At 37.0% G+C, this 22,999-nt stretch overlaps 1 protein-coding gene across 2 annotated transcripts in view; it reads left to right on the top strand.

Annotated features, from left to right (window-relative positions):
• The first annotated feature begins 810 nt into the window (after positions 1-810).
• Positions 811-22,999, top strand: part of TBC1D19 (TBC1 domain family member 19) — a 47,151-nt gene continuing 24,962 nt past the window's right edge. The window contains exons 1-8 of one of the 2 annotated variants that reach the window (XM_084204711.1): positions 811-956; positions 10,802-10,874; positions 11,651-11,696; positions 13,458-13,533; positions 19,024-19,098; positions 20,066-20,129; positions 21,066-21,112; positions 22,710-22,820. In XM_084204711.1, coding sequence (XP_084060837.1) covers positions 858-956; positions 10,802-10,874; positions 11,651-11,696; positions 13,458-13,533; positions 19,024-19,098; positions 20,066-20,129; positions 21,066-21,112; positions 22,710-22,820 — 591 coding nt within the window. In that variant the 5' untranslated portion in view covers positions 811-857. Of the gene's footprint in view, positions 957-1,155; positions 1,262-10,801; positions 10,875-11,650; positions 11,697-13,457; positions 13,534-19,023; positions 19,099-20,065; positions 20,130-21,065; positions 21,113-22,709; positions 22,821-22,999 lie in introns of those variants that run through there. The other variant, XM_084204712.1, reaches the window with a different exon arrangement.

Raw genomic sequence — 22,999 nt, forward strand, 5'->3', positions numbered from 1 at the left:
CAGTGAAAAAATTACTCCTCATGTTTCAGAATCTTGAAACACTCTTTGTTTTACAGAGGTCATCCGCAGAGCTGAAAATAGGTCCTAATGCTTTAGAGGTCAACGATCAGCTTTTCCATGTTATCTCCTCTCTTAGCTTATTTCTTGATCCTTCTGGGACTTTAAAAATGGCTAATAAGTAAAAATGTGATGCCATGGTTCTGTTACTGATAGGAATAGCTTTTCCCAGCGAGGCTAAATGGACGCCAGTCCCTGGCAGGAGCACCAGGCCGGGCTGTGGCACAGCGCCGCACACCTGCCCGGCCCCGGCGAGCACTGCGCCGCGACCGAGCCTGAGCGAACGCCTCACCGCGCCGAGCGGACGAGGAAAAAGATCCAAAAATGCAACAAAACTTCGCATCAATACGGGCCGACGTGTAACCCTCGAGAAGCACACAGGAACCTGTCTTCGGGCTGGACAAACCTGTCGTAAGAAGGCATCAGCCCAGGACCCCGGGCACCGCAGCAGCTGAATCGCTGCGCTGGGACCAGGACCCGTCATCTCTTTCTTTTCCTTCCTTCCTTCCATTCTTTTTGTGCTTATAGAGGAGGTCAGGGCATAAAAATTTCTAGTAATTTTCTAATAAAACTTTCTGATGGTTTGCGGACCCGCTGACTTTCGTCGTTCCTTTCGCCCAAGAGCACCGACCGTCCCGGGGGCCTTCCTTCCCCTTCAGGGCGGGGCGGCGGCGCCGCGGAACCTTTCCGTGCGGCGCCGCTTCCCGGCCGGACGCAGCGGCAGGCCGGCTCCGCTGCCGCCGTTGCCGGGTAACGCGGCGGTGCGGCGGCGAAGGCGGCCCGGCCGCGCAGGGGCCGCGATGCTGGACCCGGACCGCGGGCTGTCCCTCACCATCGCCAGGGTCGTGCAGCGCCTGCAGGGCTCCAGCCTGCACTCACAGCTGGAGCGACAGGCCCGGGTGAGCCCTGACCTGCCGCTGTGCCCCCACGCACGCCTCCCTTCCGCGCTGCCCCTCCCGGCGCTTTGTTCCCGGCCGGCGCCCCGAGCCCGGGTGGCCTCCTCGTGGGCAGGGGGTCCGGGCCCCGGCGCCCCTCGTTCCCTCCCTCTTCTCCTCCTTGTCCCGCTCCTCTCCCTCCTCGGCGGGGCCGGAGAGCGGCGTGTTTGGTTTCCAGAGCCGTGTTTATTGTGTTTCCCCCTGGGACCCGAGGATTTCGCAGTGAATATGAAGACTATCCGTCTGAAATCTCACTGCTTCAAATATAGGTCCTGAAACGAATTGCTTTTTTAATCTTTAATTTGGAGAGCTTTAAATTCCACCCACCCTCCCCCGCTCCCCTAGTGTCCCTGAGAAAATGAGGTTTTGGTGAAAGGACGTGAAAATAAATGAAAAAAATACGCATGGAAGTAAATTTTAGTAGCTGGGATAACAGTTGTGGTTTTTTTATATTTAATAACTTATCTGCACTTGGAGCCAGATTTTCATATTTCAGCTGAATATAATTTAGGATGTTTCAGATTAAAATTGCGTCAATTTTCATGGTCATAATAACCTAGTCGTGGTGCTGTAACAAATATTGTGCTTTACTGAAATATTCTGGATTGGGTTTTATAAAATCTTGTGCTTTTGGTTTTGGGGTTTTTTTCAAATGCTGCTTGAAATTATACAGGTTAGTGGGGGTTTTTGGTTGGAGGGTTTCTTTGTTCTTGTTGTTTTGTTTTTTTAGGACACCATGTCCGTTATTTGTCCATTCGTTTTGTTGCATTTTTAAGTGAAACATGATTTTCTTCTTTCAATGTCCCTGAAGCTCTCTGAAGCAAGTGACATCACTGTCACACTGCCTGTCTTTTGTTTGTTTTGTATTTAAATGTACTGATTTGGTCTCTAAATGCTTTTATAAATGTGTGTCTGCCTTGCTTCTGTTGACAGGGCTTCCTAAATATTTGAATAGGCCAATGTACGTGACTTGAAGGGGGCTTGAAAGAGTTTAGAGACTGGGTTCTGCTAAATGTTGGGAAATTGAGTATCCTAAAAAGCCTGACATGAGGAGTGGAGAGTCACATCTTGTCCTTAAAACAGGCAGTGAACAGGGCTCTGTTCTAACCACTATGTTCCTGTTTCTAACAGACCTGAATGCACTCCCTTCCACGGGATTCTTTATCCCTGTCTCTGGCAGGGCCTGATTTCACAGTCACTTCATTATTTACATGGGTTTTTTAAGAGAGGAGGAAGCTTGGTGTCCTCAGGACTTGGCTGGGTGTTTAGAAGGTGCTAAACAGGGCAGGTGGCTTTGGTTTGGTGGAGCCATTTTGTGCAGGTGGACACTGAGAACGTGAGCAGTGCTCTCCCAAGGTGGTGTTTGGAGTTTGAAAGGGCAGTGAAGTGCCTAAATCCCTGCTGAATACGAGAATGTATCTGCTATGATGGCTTTGCAGAGTACTGTTGTACAGATTTCTTAGAGAAGAAAAAAGAAGTGTTTGTATAGGTCACGGTCATTCTAGTCATATGAAGTGTTAAGGGGAAAGAAAAGAAACAGGGCAACAGATATTCAAGCTGATTCTTAGAGTTCTTAGTGTGAAGGGTTTGTAACAGCAGGTTAAATCAGAGCTATGTGTAGTGATATGAAAGTTTATAGATACATCAACAATGGGATTTCTCAATTGAATGAATTATCTCTTGGAGATTGTAGTTTAAATTAGCAGGGCCAAATGTACACTGTGTTTGCCAGGAGTCTGTGTATTCTTGATGGAGGAGGCTTTTTTATTGACCTTGCATGCATTTATGTTCTTTCATGCACAGAAGACTTGCTTTGTTTATAAAGCTTGGACAGTCATGTTAGTGCTATACCGTGCAAGGGCCCCTCAGTAAGTGGCTGGTCTCCTGTTCTGCCCTGACCAGCTGTACAGAATTCTGAGAGTTTCTGAATTTTGCTTCACTCTGTATTAAAGCTAGTGTTTGATGTTCCTCCCATTACATGGGGTATTGCTGGAGTTGCACTGTCAAATACGAAATCTTAGCTGTTGCTGTGCATAACTCCTGAACTCTAGTTTATTGGTAGGATGTGATGGAGTTCTTTGTCTGCTGGTTAACAGTGCTTGGTCTGCAAAAGTTGTGATTTTGAAAGGTGGTCCCTTTTTTAGGGGATTTTGGGAGATGCACACTGTATTTTGAGAAGTCTTTGGAATCAATGCATCAAAGTGAAACTTAGTTTTGTTTTGGATATTTATATTGCAGTTATACTTCACAAATATTCTTCATCTCTTAGTGTAGAAAATTATGTTGATATTTGTTCCTCAAAAATATGTACTGTCTCTGAGAGCACTACAGTCAAAATGGATCTTAAGGTCCATTTTAATAATCCCTGAAATTTTGAGAGAACATGTAATCTCACAAACAGTATTTTAGCTATTAGAAAAGCTGTGTTTTGTAAATTTGTCTCTTCTTTTATTTTCTAGGAAGGAGAACTCAGAATGAACAGTTTCATTGATGAGTTAATAGAATTTTGGGGAAAACACAGTATCCTGACATTATTTGTGAGTGGTGAGAGAGTAGCCCTGTGGTTATGAATTGATCAAACCAGTGCTTTGCTTGGCTGTCACTGGGAGCCTGAGCTAGCGTCAAGGGCTGTGATACACAATCTCTTTGAAATAACTTTGGCATGGGCATCAAATGATTTGCTGTCAGAGCTTGACCTCTGGGGATACCAAGATAATCACATTTTTATCCCAAGGACTGAAGTAGAGGTAGTGTCATGTAAGTGATGAATGAATAAATGAATAAATAAATGTTAGGTTGATTTTTGTAGGTTGATTTTTGATATATTGATATATTACTGTATTTAGGAAGAGAGATTAATGTGGGTAAGATTTCTAATGTGCCTATCGCTTTGGAATTTCTTCTGAGCATACTTTGTAGTGTGTTTGAAAGGAAAGAGTAACAGTGAAAAGGAGCCAAAATATTAGGTAGTAGCTTTTCAACTAACACTGCTGGTGTTAGTGGGGTAGCAGAGGAGAGACCTCATTTTCTGGGCACAACTTCTCTGTGCAAGTTTGTAATCAAATTCGCTTGTTTTTATCATAATTTTTCTCTTCCCTTTCTGAATGGTAAATGTTTTTAAGGTAGAGATTAGAGGTGTTTAGAAAAACTAAAACATGGACATCTCTAGGACAAAATGCAGTTTTGAAACAAATTATTTTGGGAAATCTTGCTAAAATTCTGCTCTAGGGAAAATCTGTGTTAGTGAACAGACAATAAAAATGAAACTGTTCAGAGCCATGAAAAAGTGCTACCTTTTTAGCACATTTTCATTTGCAGCCATTTCAGAAACTGCATTTTTCATGATCTTTGAAAACCTTTGAGTTAGGCTTGATTAATCAGTTGAGACTAATCAATCTTAATTTTTGTCCCATGCAAACCTCTAATAGAAATCAGCCTAACTCAGAGTTGCCCAGAACCTCTAGTGACCAGGGCAAGTGGCAGAATTTAAAAAATACCCAACGAAACCAACCAACAGACAAAAGCTTCAGTATCTTATTCCTAAAGAACTTTTCTAAAACAGGAGGTGACAATAAAATGAAAGTTTCTAAATGAAAGATAAAGATTCTAAATTGTGTTTTAAATTGAACAAGAAAGACTCACAATGCAAGGAGTCCCCCACTGCCATTTTCTGCATAAATGTTCTCAGATGTTTCTTGTAGGTATGGCTGGAGTGGGACAACCTGTGGGGAACTTGTAACAAAGCATGATAAGGGCTGTTACAGTAGGATAAAAGGGGCATTGTAAGTGTAAAAATCAGGCCTGATACCCCATCCTGCTCCACTGTAGCCATTAAGTTTGGGAGTGAGAACACATTGGTGGAGGTACCTGAAGGTACAAAGAAGGCTGGAGAGGAGATGTCATGGTCAGAAACACTGTCCAGAGGAGGGGAGTCTGCCACCTTTCTTTGACTTTGAGCAGACCTGTGATAGAACCAGAAAGCTTTAAAGACAGTATTGCTCAAAGGGAGAGGTAAAGGTCTTTACAAGACTTCAGATGGGGCAAAGGAGGAGAGGACTTCCTTTGGGAACACTAGGAACACTGGAGCTGGAGTACTGCCTGACTGTGCTTCTAAAGTGTAGGTAAATAAGCTTAGAATAATTTATTATAATCTGTGGTTTGCAGGATGTCTCAGCATATTATTTTCACGATATTTTTTGCCAGTTAAAAAAAGAGAAATTGATACCAATCTGATTGGTATCTGAAATTGATACCAAACTTACATAAAAGATCAAATTAAGGAGGAGAATGTACAATGTAGCATTTATTTAATAAAAATTATAAACAAATGTAGGTTCATGAGTCATCATGGAAAATTAATGGTTCATGTTCATGCACTGTATTTGGCAAAGGATTTACTATGCTTGCTGATAGAATTTGTGCCTTTGTTTTAAGTGGCTCAGGAGTAATATTTGCATTATAGTGAATTTTAAATTCAATGCAGTTGAGTATGTGTTGATCAGATGATGGAGTTCAGAAGCAATGCAAGCTTGACTGGCTGAGTAGTACTTTTTTAGTAACATGGATTCTGGTTTTTGCCTTGTGTCTGTATTTTATTTTCAGCACTAATTTTATATTCAAAACCTAGAAAATGTATTAAACATTAAAATTACATCTTTAAATTATATCCTTATATCTTGTACCACAGCATAGCATTTGAAGCTGTTTACTTCCATATGAAGCTGATTAAAGCTCTCTGTATCTGCTAGGTTATTTTTACTTGTATAAGAAAGTTCACAATATTTTTTCCCTTAATGTAGTTCGTGTAGAAGTGTAGAAGGGTTGGAAAATTGTCATTGTAATCAGGCTTTCACACTTACTGAAATTTGTTTAGTTAGGCTCAGAATGATTCTTCTTTCTGTTACAGAAATGTATAACCAAAACTAATCTCTTCCCCTAAAGTTGCAGGTTTTCAGTTTTTAGTGAGTGTTTATGTTGAAATTGTGGTAGTTGTGCTTGAAGTGGATTTTACTAAGTCAGCTTGGTCCTTATAAAGTCCAGTTATGGTAGAATGAAGTACATAAGGAATGGTGAATATTTATTAGCATTCATTGAATTTACTTCTTCTAAAGATGCGTTATATTTGGGGATTCTGTTTTATTGTAATTTGGGAAATAATAGCAATAAAACTGAAAAAAATTGTGCACTTGTGCAGAAACATACTGAACAGTAATAAATGCTTTGAGAGGGTACATGTTTATCTAAACAAAAAAGCTTTGAAGAGAAATTATGGTTGATAGCTTGTAAAAATATTAGGATTGTGTGAAGTTATTTGCAGAACTGTTTGCAACAGGATAAAAATATGTGTTCACCTGATGCAATTCCACATTTCAGTTTAGTTGGATCACTTGTCTGCAGTGTTTATTCTTGTTGAGAAAAGAAATAGTTTAACACAGGAGTTATGCTGGAACACTTTGTTCTGTCAAGCCTCCTCTTAGTAGTATGTTGCTGGTCCTCTAGTTATTTTCTTATACTTCTTTGAGTGCTGTGATTGATGGATCATCTCTTGCATGATCAGTGCTGCTCCAGTCATGATCACTGAATGCCACTTTCAAATTTAGATGCTAATTTGTAAATAGGTTGAGCTCTGTGTTCAGTTCCTCTGTGAATCAATTTCCTATTTCCACCAATTTTATCATTTTACTGTTGTGCTATCCTTTTGCTTCCTTTCAGCCACAGCAGTGTTGAGTGTCTGGATTTTCTTCCATCTTGGCATCCAGGTACAGAGAGAGTACATTTAGAGTATCACTTCTGATGGTGACTGCGCAGATCTCAGCAGGATACCTTGCCAAAATCAAAGATGTACACGCTACATTGTTAGTGGTACCCTAGGCACCGGCAAATGTGGCAAAATTTTAAAGGTCCCTGAAGTCTGGGTCTGTACAGCTGAAGAATTGGGGGGTGCCAAGGAATGCTGTAAAGCTTGTTTTATGAGGGAATGTGGAAGGGACAGATGTGTCTTGATTCACAGGAAGCTGACCAAGACTGTAGAGGAACACAGACATCCCACACCTGGAGCTCGGTGCCCTATCCATAAGATTATGCACAATGCCAGTTTTACAGGGAAAAGCTGTTAGGCATTAACATGTATTAAAAATTATTTGTTATTTCTTGCTGAAATGTTTGACTTTCATCCTTATTCCCTTCCAGGGCTCTATATTGCCCTGACTCAGCTTCTGTATATTTGGCTTTTTCCCTGTTCTAGCTGTCACCCTTTGCTTTCGTGAATTGTTCCCCTGTATTGCTCACTCTCTATTACCTGCATGTTATAATCTCCTTATAGTAACAGATAGTATTTTTCATATAGAAGTAAGATACCCTTTCCTCAAGATGGTGTGTGTTGAAATTGGTAGTTCTGCCTGGGTGTTTGCTGGTTTTTGATCCTGCAGGGAATTAATTCATGAGGACAAATCTCATCAATGTGGGGTTTTCTCCCAATAAATCTTAGGCAGACATTTTTATCTATGTAAAGTTGTAGTAATGCATTTTTATATAAATAAAATTTTGTCAACATATTTTTTTTATTCTACCAAAAAATCACAGGGAAAAAAAATGCAAATGAGACTTAGTCAGTATGTTGTACCAGTTTAAAACAAACCAACCCTACCTAAAATAAAAATACCTAAATGTGTTTTCCAACATGGTACAACACAGAAATAAGTTAGATCAGTTAATCCAAAGGAAAAACAAGATTATGTGGGAGACCTGGACTAGTAATTTTGGAACAGCAGCTCTGCTAAGTCCCCTTGATTCCTCAGTTTAATTCCCATAAACACCCATATGAATTCTAAAGAGGTACTATACTGTTAAGTTACAGCAAAACAGTTCCGAAGAGAGTTCCTTTCACTTACCAAAATGAGTGTTTTCCCTTTTTGTGTTAAACAGAGCTGGAATATGGTCTGTGTTAGAGCTGGCTGCAGCTGCCAGCTGAACTGTTTGCCACATTCTCAAGTATCTAATTTCTGATTTGAAAACTGATCAGCAAACCTAACAGTTTCTGTGGCTCTCTTGTTCTGCTTAGCACTTAGGAATGTGCTGATTGTAGTACACAAGTAAACAAGAAGGAAAGTGTAAATGGGAAGAGGCTTTTGCAACTGAACTCTGAATTGGTAAAAGTGGAGACAAAAGTGCCCCCAGAATTTTGGGGGGGAATTTTCACATTTTTTATGTGAAAATTTGTCTCAGTAGAGATTTTTCAGCAAAGAGAAGAAAAAGGACGCAGGAAAGGTGCTAAAGATAGATGTTTTGATAAGTTAAAGATTAGCCTAAGAATATTGGCTGCATCAGGGCTAGGAATAATGAAATAATATCTGGCTGAATACATGGGCATGAAGAGGTGAAGGTAATCAGTGCAGGTTGATGCACTGATGTAATCCTCGGGGGAAATTTTTCCCCAGCATGCTGTCCTGTTTCCTTTTTGACTGCCTTTCTGCTGCATACAGGAGAGTCTCTGGATTTTCTGTTCTGCAGCTGGGAAACAGGCTCTCTTGGGAACAGCAGTTTACAAGAAAGACCTCTGTTGTTCTTTTGGCCTGACAGGGCAAATGGGAAGTAGTCTGTGGACTGAACTCCTTAATGCCTTCTAATGTGATATGCTGTATCAATTTCCAAAATTTCCAGGAATCTCCAAAAAAAACCTGTTGTTGTCAATAGGAGTATCAGATACTCCTTAATAAGCCAAGAGCTCACAGGTGTGTGAACAGCAGAGAATTAAAACACTGTTCTGATTGCACTCACATAATTTCTTGGACTGTTTCCAGTGTCAAGATAATTAATCCATTATATAGTAGATTGTACAGGAGCTTTCTATTCTTTGTGTGATTTATCATCTGTCAATGAATTGTATTTGTGAGGGGATTTTTTTGCATCTAAAAAGTATGCCAGACCTGACGGGTAAACCCCATGGACCTTGAGATTAGAATTAACCATATTTAACTCAAAGACAATGCTGAACATTTACAAAAGGGTGCACAAAAACTTCTGAGGAACAGTATGGCAAAATCTGCCCTGCTTGATGTGTGTTACTTTATTTAAAATTTCTACAGTAAACATACAAAACCACTGCCTTGCAGCAGAGGAAACCCTCAGCCTGACAAATGTCCAAAAAGGACATAGGACTTCCCATCAAAGTAGCTTCAAAAGGAATTCTTCATAAAATCCTCCTTGAGGTTTTTGCTTAAAAGGGTATTTTGTGAACTGCCCAAGAGCACACATAAAAATCTTTGTTTGCCAGATATCAGTAAACATCCTTTGCCAGCTTTTACCATTGTGCTGGATGGAGTACATGTTTGTCATTTGACATGAGAGTTATGCAACTCACCACACCTTCTGGTCTGTGCTTATGATGACCTTTCTTTCTCAGAAGCATGCTGAGAAATAGTCTCTTTGCTGTTGGAGTCAATAAGCCAAATATAAATGCCTCCCTTACCTGTAATGGCAAGGGGACTTTAAATGCTGATGCTGTTGTTCTCTCCCTTATTGTCCATTCCTCTTTTCATGTGGGGAAAATGGAAAGGTTTTTTTTTAGATTCTGCATTGTGAATTCACCTAGACCAGCTTTTCTAGTGCAGAAACACCCTTTTCTATGTATAAACTGTAAGGCAAAGTACAGGATTTTTGAGTTTTAGTTGTGTGCCATGGACTTAAAGCATGCCTTGCTGTCAGCACTGCTGTTAGGGCTGGAAATCTGCACAAGTCGCTGAAAGATTTTTTTTTTAATAAAATAAAAATTAAAATTCTATTGCAGCAGGAAAGCTTGCTGCAATAGAATCAGTAGCTGATATGCCTACAGCATATTCTTGAGTAGCTTTTGGTAAGAGGTGTCTCACATTTCTATGTAGATGATATGGCCATATGCTTCTAACATATGCCTGGAGCTGTCGTGGCTGTGGACACACAGATCTCCTGGTGTTATTTTCAAGTTAGCATGCAGCATTTCTTTTTTTTCTCTAAACCTTCAGCTTTATTGTCTCATGTTAATCAGCTATTGCCATGGACCATGCTTAGGAAAATATGTCTTAGAAGGCACTTCACAGAAACTTCTGAGTTTCTGCTTGTTGTCCTTTTGGACCTTTGTGTTGTGTTGGTTTTCTCCTCTTGGTCCAGCTGCAGAAGAAGGAGATGCTGTAGCAGCTGGTCCTGCTGTTGCTGAAAGATGTGCAGTACCATCTGTATGGTTGTATCATGGTATGGTTGTAAAGCTGGTTAGTGCTGGTTAGTGTGTTGAGTGCATTTCATTGCAAGAGGTCACAGATACCCAGTAGTCACAACTGCAGTGGGGAGTGTTCAGGGCAGTCGGTTTTTTGGTTTGAAAATGGCATTTCTTACCTGAAAAAGCTGAACTGTGGAAGGTTAAGTGAAAAATTATGGAATGTTTTCAGTTTTCATTCTTTCAGGTGAAATACAGGGATTGGCTTCTAGTTTTTTCTATGTGTACCTTATGGCCAATTCCTTAATGTGTATAGTCTAGCATTTGTGCTAAGTATGCGGGGTATTTGCTCACATTATTAAACATGTGTGTTTATAGGCGTTCATTGCATATTCTACTCCTTTTTTCTCTCTTCTTCCCCACATACAGCTTTTAGCATTGATGAAAAAGGTGAAGACATTGAGTGAGAAAAAAAGTTAACTGATATTTTTGACTGCTATTGCTCAAGGAAGGAGTTTGCTTTGGGTGTAACCTTAAGCATGTTCATTACTTACTTTATAATTTGAATAATTTAATTTCTCTTTAGTTCTTGATACTTATTTTTTTTTATTTTTTGTATTAGGTTAGCCTACACAAACCAGAAATTAAGCTGGAATCTCTAAAAGAGGATATTAAGGATTTTCTGAAGACATCAGGTTTGTAATACTTCATTGATATATTTGTGAAGAGGATAGATGTATGTGACAACATATGTGATATAAGTGATGAAAACAGTGGTTTGTGGAGTTTGGTGTCTTGTCACTGACAGTAGCCAGAAGCAGACATTCAGTGATTCCAGATTATTAAATCAGATTAAAAAAATTTAAAAGGGAAAGTGTTGTTGGATTCCATCTGCATTTTGAAAAACATACTATGAATGCAAAGTGCTTTTATCATTTTATAAGATACTGGTGATTTTTTTTTTTGAAAGTTCTGAGTGAATAGAGAGTTCAGTCACTTCTGAAAATGGAAATTAACTTCCATGGAGATACTCTTGAAAATTTTACCTTTAGTTAAATTTGCAATTGGCATTGAAAGTTGTAGGCTATGTCACTATAATGTGAGGATTTCATGATGAATGATCTCAGATTTATAATCATCAGGAACACTGTGTCTATTAATATTAATTGTTGGTTTTATAAAATGATGGCTTTAAGAAATAGAATGTAAGTTTTTTAACCAAAACGATGTTGTTATTATTTGAACAGCAGGTGGAAATAAAGGGTATTCAGTCTCTATAGAGGTTTCAACTTGCAGTTTTCCCATCTTGATTAGATTAAGGTTTCTTTGTCTCCTCTTGTCTCTCTGGTAGGTAGACATGAACTGAGACCAGACATAAAACTCCAGTGAATGCAAAGCAACCTCTGATTGATGTTCCATTAGTATTAATTCCTAAAGGTGTCTTCTGGTTGTTTTTTTTTTATTTTAACAGGTTGGGAAAAGAAGCTTCAGAATGCTGTTTATAGTGAACTCAATGTGTGAGTTTATTTAGTATTTTCACTTAATGAGTTCTACTCACATGATTTACTTTTGATCCATTTGTTTATAGTGGTGTATGGTGTGTTACTGTAATCTGCAATATCTGTCATAGCAAGGGTACCTGCTTAGTTTCTGTTTTTAAAGTGCTATTATTTCTTTTTCATCCTAGTGAAAATACTGGACTCAGGTGCATTTTAAAGAATAAATTAAAAAATACCACCACATTTTGTAGTTACTTTATAGTATTTTCTTTTTGGCTTTACTTCCAAAGGTACCAAGGGTCATAATATAATTATGTAAATGAGGTAGTTGCTGCAAATGAGTTTTAATTGAGGTATTGGTCACAGCATTGCACATGTTTTTTGTATTAATTATTTTTAAAAATCGTTAAGATATTGGATCTCTAGGTTTCTCAGGTCAGTGCTCATCATGCTTGGGATATGGTTATAAACACAGTCAAATTGACCAAGTTTCCTTTTTATTATTGTTCAGCAAACTTTGGGTTAGACTTCTGGGAAGCATAATTTTTCGTCACATTCTGGCAAGTGGAAAGGTGAATTTCATGGCAGGTATAGCCATGAATGCAACTATAAAATAAGAATTGTGTATGCAAATTTATTTGTGCTAATGTAAATAAGCTTGTTAGAGTTACCGGTTTAGCACAATGTATATTTAGTAGTATGAGGAACTTAATTCTGAAAAATGCTTCTGTCTGTTAGCAAGGATTCATCTTCATTGTATCTTCCCAGGAAAAAAAATATTTACCTGTCTCTAGGGCTAATGCACGGAAATAAGCAGCAAAATAACGAAATTTGCCCTTGAAAATTGAAATTAACTATGAACACCATGATTTCATGAACATTGTGGAAAAGCCAAGAAACAGCATTTCTGAAATCTGTTGATATTGATTCTGTTTTACACATTGGAGCAGAATAGTCCATAACAAATTTGCAGCAAGTACAAGAATGATCTTATCTGTTAAAAATGGGAAGAAATTAGGAAGGGTCTCCCAAAAACGTATCATAGGAACTGATTGAATGTATTCAAACAAATGAAAGATCAGGCTAACTATTAGAGAAGCTATGTGTAAATTTTGTTTCCTGAAAGACATCTGAGCCACTTAAAATTAAGCTGGATGTAATGTTTGACAAAAACTCATTGGAAACAACCTATCCTACTGAAAGATAAATTAGTGTTTTGGTTTAGTTATTAAATTTTGTTCCAGCTTTTATATTTTGTCATAATGCAGTTTATGAGTGGATATTCAGCTTTGCTTAAGTCAACACCTCACTCAAAATTCTAGTTACTTTGGACATGTACATATTCACTACTGATTTTTAAAATGAGACCCTCAAAAAAATATATTGTCTCTTGAAAAAATTGATGACTTGGAGTGGAAAAATTCCAGGAAATCATAACAATGACATGATGTGAACTGAATACACTTTTAAAATACCTGCTTTGTTAATATAAATATTTTATTTTATAAGTATGTGAAATTATAAGGGAGCATTATTTTTAATACAAGAAGAACTCACATTGGGATGTTATTAATTCTTGCATATTGTTACCTTATTTGTATCCATAGAATGGATGAGGAAAAGATACTTCTAAAAATAACACTCAGTTTTGATCAACACACATGTATGTTTTTGCTATTGCTCTCTTGAAAGAAGTTATATTTAGGTTTACAAATACAGGATTAATTAAGCAAAATAAAACATCAGAATTTTTAAAGTTTACCATATTTTTTCTTACAGGTTTCCTTCGCCCTGTCATCCTGCAGCACCACCTGAACATATTAAAGAACCTTTAGCCTATATGAGGAAAGCACAGGTTGGTAGTTATCAATTTTAGCATTCATATCAGAGCTTTAATTAGACTATTTGAGATTTACTCTCTAGAGTGTTATTGTGTTTATAGGTTTTATACCTTAGGTAAAGCACAGATTTGTAATTGCATCAAAGTTAATAGTAATATTGTATATGTGACATTTTACATAAATACAGAAAATGCTCAAGTAATTCTCCAGTCAAGAAGGTAGTAGGATATAGTGGCAGGTAGGCAAAAAATGAGAATAGAGATGATGTGCATATGTCAAAGAAGAGAATTTTGTTTCATTGAGAAGAAAAAAAGGGTTAGCTATAGGTCATTTTGTTAGGGTTACAAAAGCATTTTTTTGAAGGGACACAGGCAGTTTCATGATGAAAAATAACAGGCTGCAGAGATAGTGAGATCTTCAGAAAGAAGAGATATATTTAGTGCTTAAAAATGTGAAAGGAAGATGAAAAATATAGAGCTAAGGAGCTTAAGGCATATTGAAGGAGAATAAGAGCAACTGGACTGTAAAGATTAAACGAGGATTTTTGGTGTCAGGAAAAAATACTTTTGCTTGTTTGTTTAATTTTTTGCCAATATATGCCATTTGAAATAAACAAAAAAAAATCCACATAAAATGTAAAAGAAAAAATAACAAGCTTGAAAAATATGCTCTAACAAAAACATCTGAGGTAGGGATAAAGGTGTATTTAAGTCTACCTCGAAATACATTGCAGTATTCTTTTACAAAATACTCAACAAATTGTGTTACCTTTACAATCATATTGTTGTTTATTCCCCTAAGTCTTATCTCTCTGTCCTGGGTTTCAGTCTTTAGGATTTGGGGCTAAAGATTGCTTTAATCAATTTTTTTTGTGTAGTGTGAAATGTAATGCCACGATTTTCTGCCTGAAAAGAATCACTCTTACTAGTTTATTAATGCAAAAACCAGAGAGATCTATCTATATGTATGTATGTCTGAATCAGTTTCATGGGTTATTATTTTAAAAAAGTGTGTGTAATACTTGCAGTGTTTTTAGCTGTATGTAGAAAGGCCTGTTATTCCAGTAGTTTAAAACTGAGCAGGAGAAGTCCTGTTTTTGCTGGTTTCAAAATTTAATTCCCTGTTTCAAAGAGTATTAGTCATCCATGTCCTCCAGGTGGGTTTACCCTGGTAGGCAGCTCAGTCACTCACTTTCCCCCAGGAAAGCAGGAGAGAATCAAAATGGCAAAAGTGAGAAACCATGTTACAAAGACAGTTTAATTGGCAAAGCAAAAGCTACTCATGTCAACGAGGCAGGATAGGGATACATTAATTACTTTCCATCAGGCAACTTTTGTCCCAGCTTCTTTATTTGGAACATGATGTTGTACGGTCTGGAATATCCCACTGCTCACTGGAGGTCACTGTCCTAGCTCTGTCTCCTCCCAAATTCTTGTGTACTCCCAGCCTCCTTGCTGTTGGGGAAGCATTAGAAAGACCTTGAAGCTATGTATGCACTTTTCAGCAATAGCTAAAACATTTGTGTTTTATCAACATCCTTTTGATCACAAATCCAAAAGAAAGCACCATACCAACTACTAGGAAGAAAGATAACTCTATCCCAGCCAAACCAGTATGATGGTCTTTCAAACTCTTTCTTGAAATACAGCTCTTTGATAAAGACTTGTAAACCCTTTCCCTGGAGAAATACTGGTAAATTATCGTAGTTGAGAAATAATAATAAATGCACAGTTAGAGAACTAACATGATCTTTTCTAAAACCACTGAGATACATGCAAGTGTTTGATTTTCAAGGTGACACACATTTATCACTGTAGATAATGGGCCTGTAAGAAAACAAGCATCATCAGAGCAATTGAATCACAACTAGGTTTTGTTTTGTTGCTCTTTTTGATTAAATAAACAATATAAAAAGCATACAAAGCCAGTGTTGCAATGATTTTGTTTGTTTAAAATATTTGGAAGTAGCTAAAATACAAGTGTACAGGTTGCTAATACCTTTTGGGAGAGAGATAAAAGTGAAACGTAGCAATTTGCTTTCATAGGTATTGAAAATCTAATTAATGTTTTGACAGTAAAGACTGGGGTTTTTTTAATTTGTAGGTAGATTTTTTTTTTATTTTTACTTTATTTCCATTTAGCATCACAGCAGTTGGAAAAAAATATTTTGTGCTATCATCAAAATTTGTCCTCATAAAAAAATGTCCTCCATATTTGTCATATTCTATTTTTATTAGCTACAGGCCCCATTTAAGATGCTGTTTCCATTGTTGTAAGTTTGTTGACAATTTCTTTATCCTTTTCTATCTAAGTCATAGGATGATAGAATGGTTGGGGTTGGAAGGGACCTTAAAGATCTGGTTTCAACCTTCCCTTGCAAAGATACCTCCCACTACAAACAGTTGCTCAGAGCCCCATCCAACCCATCCTTGAACCTTTCAGGCATAGAGCATCCACAATGTCTCTGGGCAACCTGTTCAATGTCTCACCACCCTCACAGTAAAGAGTTTCTTTCTTCTATCTCATGTAAACCTACCCTTTCAGTTTAAATCCATTCCGCCTTGTCCTATCACTGCATGCCCTTGTTAATAATCCTTCTCCCTCCCTTCAAGTGTGGTCTTTAGGTGTTAGAAACCATTCTGTGATGCTATGAAATTGTTTCCAAATTGCAATGCTTCCTTCCTCAGTTTCAGCTATTTTACTGAATAATTGTAACCATAGCAATCTAATAGTGTGTTTTCTTAGTGTTGCATTTCTTTGTTAGACTGCAGGAATCATCTTGTTAAATGTATTGTTCCCATCAATAAAATGGCTTTATGACCTCTTCCCTCTGCCTTTTATTTCAGTCAAGAACAGTGCATTCCGTTTCTGCTCACTTTAGGTACCTGCCGTCCTGGAGAGGTATCTTGCTTGGAAAGGCTGCATAACCTTCACTTTGGTTTTGTCTTTTTGCATTTATTTGATTATCTTTTACTGGGTCTTGAAAGATGAATTATGTCGCAGTTTATGACTGAGTATAAATGGTTTATTACCAATTGTTGTATCCCCAGTGCAGTGAGCGGATTAATGTCTGGTGTAGCAGTTGTCAGTCACACCAAGTGTGTTGATCTCCTTTGCTCCTTGGAATTAGAAGGTTCTTGGTCTTGCAAAGCTTCTATCTGTCTCTTTTTCTTTTGTAGCTTTCATATCTTTAAGCATATCTTTGCCATTCCCCTGCCTATGCACCCTCCACCTGTCCTCCCTTAATTTTGATGATATCATGAAGTGATGGTACCAATGGTACCAAACCAAGTGGCCACATCAGAAGGGAGAGTCACTGTGCAGAAAAACTTGAATATGTTGGAAGAGTGGGCTAACAGGAGACTTATGATGTGAAAACACAAATGTAAGGTCTGGCATATAGGAAAACATAATCCAGAGTGCGGCACAGGCTTGGAGCCCCTACCTGTCTGGAGAGCAGCCTGAAGGAAATGAACCTGAAGGAGCTAGTGGGCAGCAAGCTCTGTATGAGTGGACAGTGTGCTGCTGTATCAATGAAAGGCAACAGGATGCTGGGCTGCATCAATGTGGGCATCACCAGCAGATATAAAGAAGTCATTGTCCCACTCTATTTAATGCTAGTCAGGTCACATCTGGTGTACTGTGTGCAGTTTTGGTCCCCACTGTACAGTAGAGGATGTGGACAGACTGGAGAGGGTCCAGAGAAGGGCCACAGAGATATTCAAAGAACTGGGAAGCCTGACGTGTGAGGAAAGGCTGAGAGAGCTGGGTTTGTTCAGCCTTGAGAACTGGAGGCTTAGGGGAGACTTTGTTCCAGTATTTAAAGAGTGGCTACAGAGAAAATGGAGTCTCCTTTTTACAAGAGTCACGGGAAAAGATGAGCAATAATGGGTACAAGTTACTCTTGGGGAGATTCTGATTGGACAGAAGAAGAAAATTTTTTGCATAGGGAGCAATTAGCCATTGGGATAATCTAAGGGAAACAACATTGGACACATAGGATTTGGCTGGACACGAAGCTGAGCTATCTGATCTAGACCATGCTTTTACCAAAAAAGACTTTACCTTTAACTTTGTTTTTCCTGCTACTACCTGTGTGTTCTCCATTTCCACTTCCTTATCCTATATGACCTAGTAATATTTGTGCTCTCTCATTTCTTATTTCTCTAGCAACAAAACCTCACTTCTTGGCAAAATAGTAAAGGCTTGATACTACCACTTTGTGAGAGATGAACCAGTTTGTGACATGGTGTTGTGTAACTGCAGCATTTGAAGGGGATTTAAATATGATAATACAGTTAAAGAAAAATATTTTACAGAGTATGGTAAAAAGTATGCAATTTGGAAAACATTCCTTACATTCAAAACTCAGATCTGTTTTGTTTACGCAGAACAAAGTGAAGGGATGACTTGATTGTGAGGAAAAATTTCTGGTGAAAGATTGCAACTTTTTTGATGGAAAAAGGTATGAGAGGATCTTGAAAATTACCTTGTAAATGAAAGCTAAAATGAAACAACTATAGACAAGATTTTAATTTTTTTTTTAAACTGCCCTTCCTCTCATTTGCTTCATGTCTAATAAACTGCCGCCTCGCTCGGGCAGAACTTTGAGAAGCATGGTTAAACAGTAACTAACTGTTGTAAAATTTGCGTATAGAGCAAATTACAAGCAATAAATAGAACTAAATGAAATTCAGAGGAGTCTTTGCATTCATGTGATTGAGGTCTGGCTTGTCATCCACAGAAAACTAAATTAAGTATAAAACCCACCAGTGGTGCTGTAATCACGGAAGCAAAGTACCAAGTCCAGTGACAAGGAAGTCATTACTAATTGGCATTAACTTCAGAGGAGTTGGCCATGGAGTAGGCACTATTGAAGCCTAATGCAATTGCCAGAAGAATCTGGTTGCTTTTTAAGCTGTCCACTGGCCACTGAAGTATTGTCTACTTCCGTTTTTCTCCGATTAGACAACTATTTCCTGAGCATTGTGTTAGAAAAACTATTTTTTTAAGCATTACAGAATACAGATTACTAACTTTCCTTAATTTCTGACAACATCTGAGATATTTTTTGTGGAGAAAGACTGCCAGTCTCTTCAGGCCCCAAAGTGGAGAAGGTGTGCACAGTTTGCTGTGCACAGTTGATTGATCTTTATAATTGTTTGAAAAATGTGTTAAATATTGATCTATAAAGAAGCTTGATCATTAAGTATATATAAAAATCAGTAATTGTAAAATACATGCTTTTTAAAAGATGTGAAATATGAACAACTAAATTTTCTAATTCTTTTTTTGTGTTGTAAAGAATTAAATCTGTTTGATCTATTGTTTCCATGGAAAGAAGTATATAAATATTCTCTTCATATGTTTGCAGGTGTCAGTCAGTAACTCTTGCTATCTTTTTATATATATCTGACTTCAAAAAACTGCGTGTTATTGCATAGTAAATTCAATTTTCAGGAAAAATAAATTCCTTATAATTTATCTTTTGTGATGTATTTTAGGGAAGTTGGGAGAAGCGAATTCTGAAAAGTCTGAACAGCATGTGCACAGAACTCAATATCCCACTAGCGCAGAAGGTAACGTATTGTTAATTTTCTGTTTTCAAACTGACATTTTCTCTCAAATTAAGCCTCATCTTGCACACTTGTAATGTAATTTTCATTTTAGACCTGGTTATCAAGAGCTGCAGGTTCAGTATCTAAATAATTTTGATGCAGAATAATTTTCAGAGATGGTGGCAGAGAATGTGTCAGCTCAGCTTGGGAGAAAATGAATGCTCCAGGTCGATATTCCACTTTGCTGTTGCAGTAGTTATCCTCTTGAGGGAGCAGCATGTTGGAATGTGTTTATTGCTCATAACAGTATTTTGTGTGCAGACTCAACTGTATAACTATTCGACACAAATGTGCTTTGTGTGCACAGAAGGTGGTAGTTGAACTGGTACATAAGGAGAGAGAGAGATACTGGTACATTGCTGATTATGTTTGTCATTCATTCTGGTCTTTTTTTTTTTGTTGTGGTTTTTTTGGGTTTTTTTTTTTGGGGGGGGGGTGTTTAATTAATATAGAGGCTTTAATTTTAAAGATCATGGAATTAGGGAGTAACTTTAGCATGTTTTGTTAATTTCCCTGTTTGACTTCTGTGATAGGTGGCAAAACCTCTGTGGTTCATCATGAGCTAAAGGATGCTGCTGTATTTGGTTTTCATGGCTGCCAGGGATAGGAATTTGATAAGAGTCCAACAGCTCTATGGAATGGGCAGTAAATCTTCAGTAACACAAAACTGAGTACTAAATATCCTAAATTCATTACTAAGCACCTGAAACTATTTAATGGGCTTCTTTCCTTCCAGGAACTGAACTTGGGCTTTCCCAGTGTGTGATGTACCTTCAGGCTAGGGATAATTTGTTAGCAAATAAGTTCGTATTGCTATTTTGTAAAGCATTGCATTAATGTATAGTTGAAATAAATACATATTTGAAATAAGCATGTTTTTATTCATTCTGTTAAAAAAAAAGAAGGTACACTTTTTTGTGTATTTCAGAGGCCTGCAAATGAACAAAAAGAATTGCTTAATAAATGGAATGAAATGGGAACTGATGAGCCAGGTAAGGTCAACTAAATTTACATGCATTAAATTTTTGTACATAGAAAGAAAGGATGCACATCTTACTTACCAGCCAAAGGTTAATCTAATCTCTTCAAGGCAAATTGATTTTGGTCTTTCTTTCATTTGCAATGTGTCATTATGCAAATATAAATACTTATTTCCTTATTTTGTTTCGAGTTATTGTACTAACATTGAATCATTACTGAGAGGTTATTGTGTCATATTCCATATTCCAGTGCTCTAGAGATTTATTCAACTAGAAGACAGCTCCTCTTATTGTAAACTCAGGCTAACAAAAAATGTTGAGAACTGTGGAACTAAGCTCAGATGTTTTCTTGACAAAAGGTAAAAATAACTCTTGGGCAGAATAATCAGTGATATGCTTGGGGAAAGCAAGGCTAACTCTCATGCTGGTTCATAGCCAAGTTCCTTAAAAAGGATTTTGCAGAGGTGCTGGTTTGTATCATCTCTCTGGTGGCAAACACTTTTCATGGATTTTTTTGTACTGCTCCCCAGTTTTCATTTGGCAGCGATGTGTGCAATTCAATAATCTAAGCTGTTAAAAAATACCCTGCTTTTGAAAATCATATCTTTCCTAAGTCTAAGAGTGATTCAGTCTAAACACTTATGAGGATTAAGTAAAAGCTTCCTGTGATACTACTGTTCTCTTCATAGAATCATAGAATGGTTTGGTCTGGAAGAGAACTTGAAGAGCATCCTCCTCTTCATTTATCTGAGGTTAAAAAAAATAAGACAATTATCAGTAGCATAATCATGAGAGAATATGTGGTAGTTGTTGCCATGATATTTGTGAGGATGTTATTTTGATCTTTGCTCTAATCTGTTATTTAAATTGCTAGATTGTGTTATAAATATGGCACATGTGTTTTTGATCTTTTGGTTTTAACATAGTGTCATTGAAATCTTACTTCAGATCTAAGTCTTTTCCGGCCTGTTTATGCACCTAAAGATTTTCTTGAGGTAAGCCTTTATAAAACAATACTCAGCCATTGGCTTGTATCCATCATAGTCTTTTAAATTAAGTGGGAAAAATAATTGCTAAGTGTGTTTCATACTAGTTATTATTTATAGCAAGTGAAATTTGGCATGGTTTTTATGAATCCATGTTTGGTTTACAAAACAAAACGCTATTGTCCCTTTTTTAACTGCAGTTTCAAATTGAACCTGTGATAAACTTCTCTTGAGCATCTGAAGCATAGTTTGGGCCCGACTTTTTTTCCTTGGAGAGCGATTCTCAAGGGATTTTGTAAACCATTTTACATTTTCAATTCCAATATATTAAGCTCATAAATCACAATATGTGAAACTAATAGACTGTTTGATAGTAGATTGTAAACTTGTATGCAGTTGTAATTGTAGGTCATCTAGGTTGTAAAAAATCAAACATGAAACAGGACTGTGTAGAATTTCAGGGCTTTTGTATGTAATCAAACTGGACCATTAAAAAATTGGCGACTATGGAATCTTTAAAGCCTTAAATGTCAGTATTATTCATGATTTTCTGTGACTCAGGCACAGACCATCACAGTAAAACAGTATGTATTACATATCACTCCTTCTGTACATTAATCAAAATAATCTTGAAAATGTTTTATTTATTTTGTTTTCCATCATTTTACTGACAGCCATGATGTATTTTTAATCTGGGATCTGTAAATAAATCCGTCTTTTTTTACCTTTATTCAGTAGCCCGCATGATCACACTCTTTTTCTTTTATGCTGTTTTCTTTCCAGAGTTTGCAGTTTCTTTAAATTAACAAGTCTGACTGTGAGATTATATGGTATTAGAATACTTACAAGAGTGAGAACTGTAGAGGTACAATATTATGAGAGAATTTCATAGGAGCTGGAAATTCATGTCAGAAAGAATCTTTGCAGTTCAACAACATATAAAAATTTATACCTTGGAATAACAGTATGTAAGAGACTGTAAATTCCTTTATAGATTGCAGTTACTTACCTTGAAATGATTCCTTGTCCTTTAAATTATATTTGCTTTAACTTTTCAATTCTGTAATTTCTTTTTCTTAGATGAAAGAAGATATTTTGAGATATTATTATTTGATAAAGAATTATTTTAGTACCAAGTTATGTAGCACTTTTATTGGAAGATCTGTAAGATTGCCTGTGTAAGATGGATAAAAATTCTTTCAGAGAAAAGTAATGCTGAAAAATATCCTGGATACTGTAGCCATCACAAATATGCTGTTGGTATAGCTTAAATGAGGAAGTAAATTTCAGTCAAGACATGTAGTCAGCAATTAATTGTGTATATTAAAAATTATTTCTGCTTTTTTATTGAGCTGACTTTTCAAAGTAGACTATGTTACCTTCCTTAAAAATTTCAATACTTCTTGATTTTGAAAATGTTGAGATATAATTTGATAATTTGTGTATATATGTATATATATGTGTGTATATATGTGTGTGTGTATATATATATATATATATAAAGTTGTGGAAAATGATTTTATGCTGAATGTAGTGTTTGTAACACTGATGATGTTCAGAAGAGTTCTGAATGTAAGCAAGAAATGACAGAGCTACAATCTTTAAGGTACTGATGAATCTTCGAAACCCAAATTATGAAAACGGAGAGCAGCCTAGTTTCAGAAATCATCTGGGACTAATTCAGGTTCCCTTAAAAGTTAAAGATATTCCAGAATTGGTAAGTATATTTTTTTCTTATAAGAGGTTTCTGTAAGAGTTTTTTTTTTTCTTTCTTATGAAACTAATATGATTCTTATGATTCTAACTAATAAAAATAAATATTAGTATTATCATAAATTTTTCCTTTTGAAAGTGAAAATCAATCTAAATATGTAGTTAAAATACAGAGCATAAAGA

Source organism: Fringilla coelebs (genome assembly GCF_963513975.1).
Source record: "Fringilla coelebs genome assembly, chromosome: 4".
Taxonomy (NCBI): domain Eukaryota; kingdom Metazoa; phylum Chordata; class Aves; order Passeriformes; family Fringillidae; genus Fringilla; species Fringilla coelebs.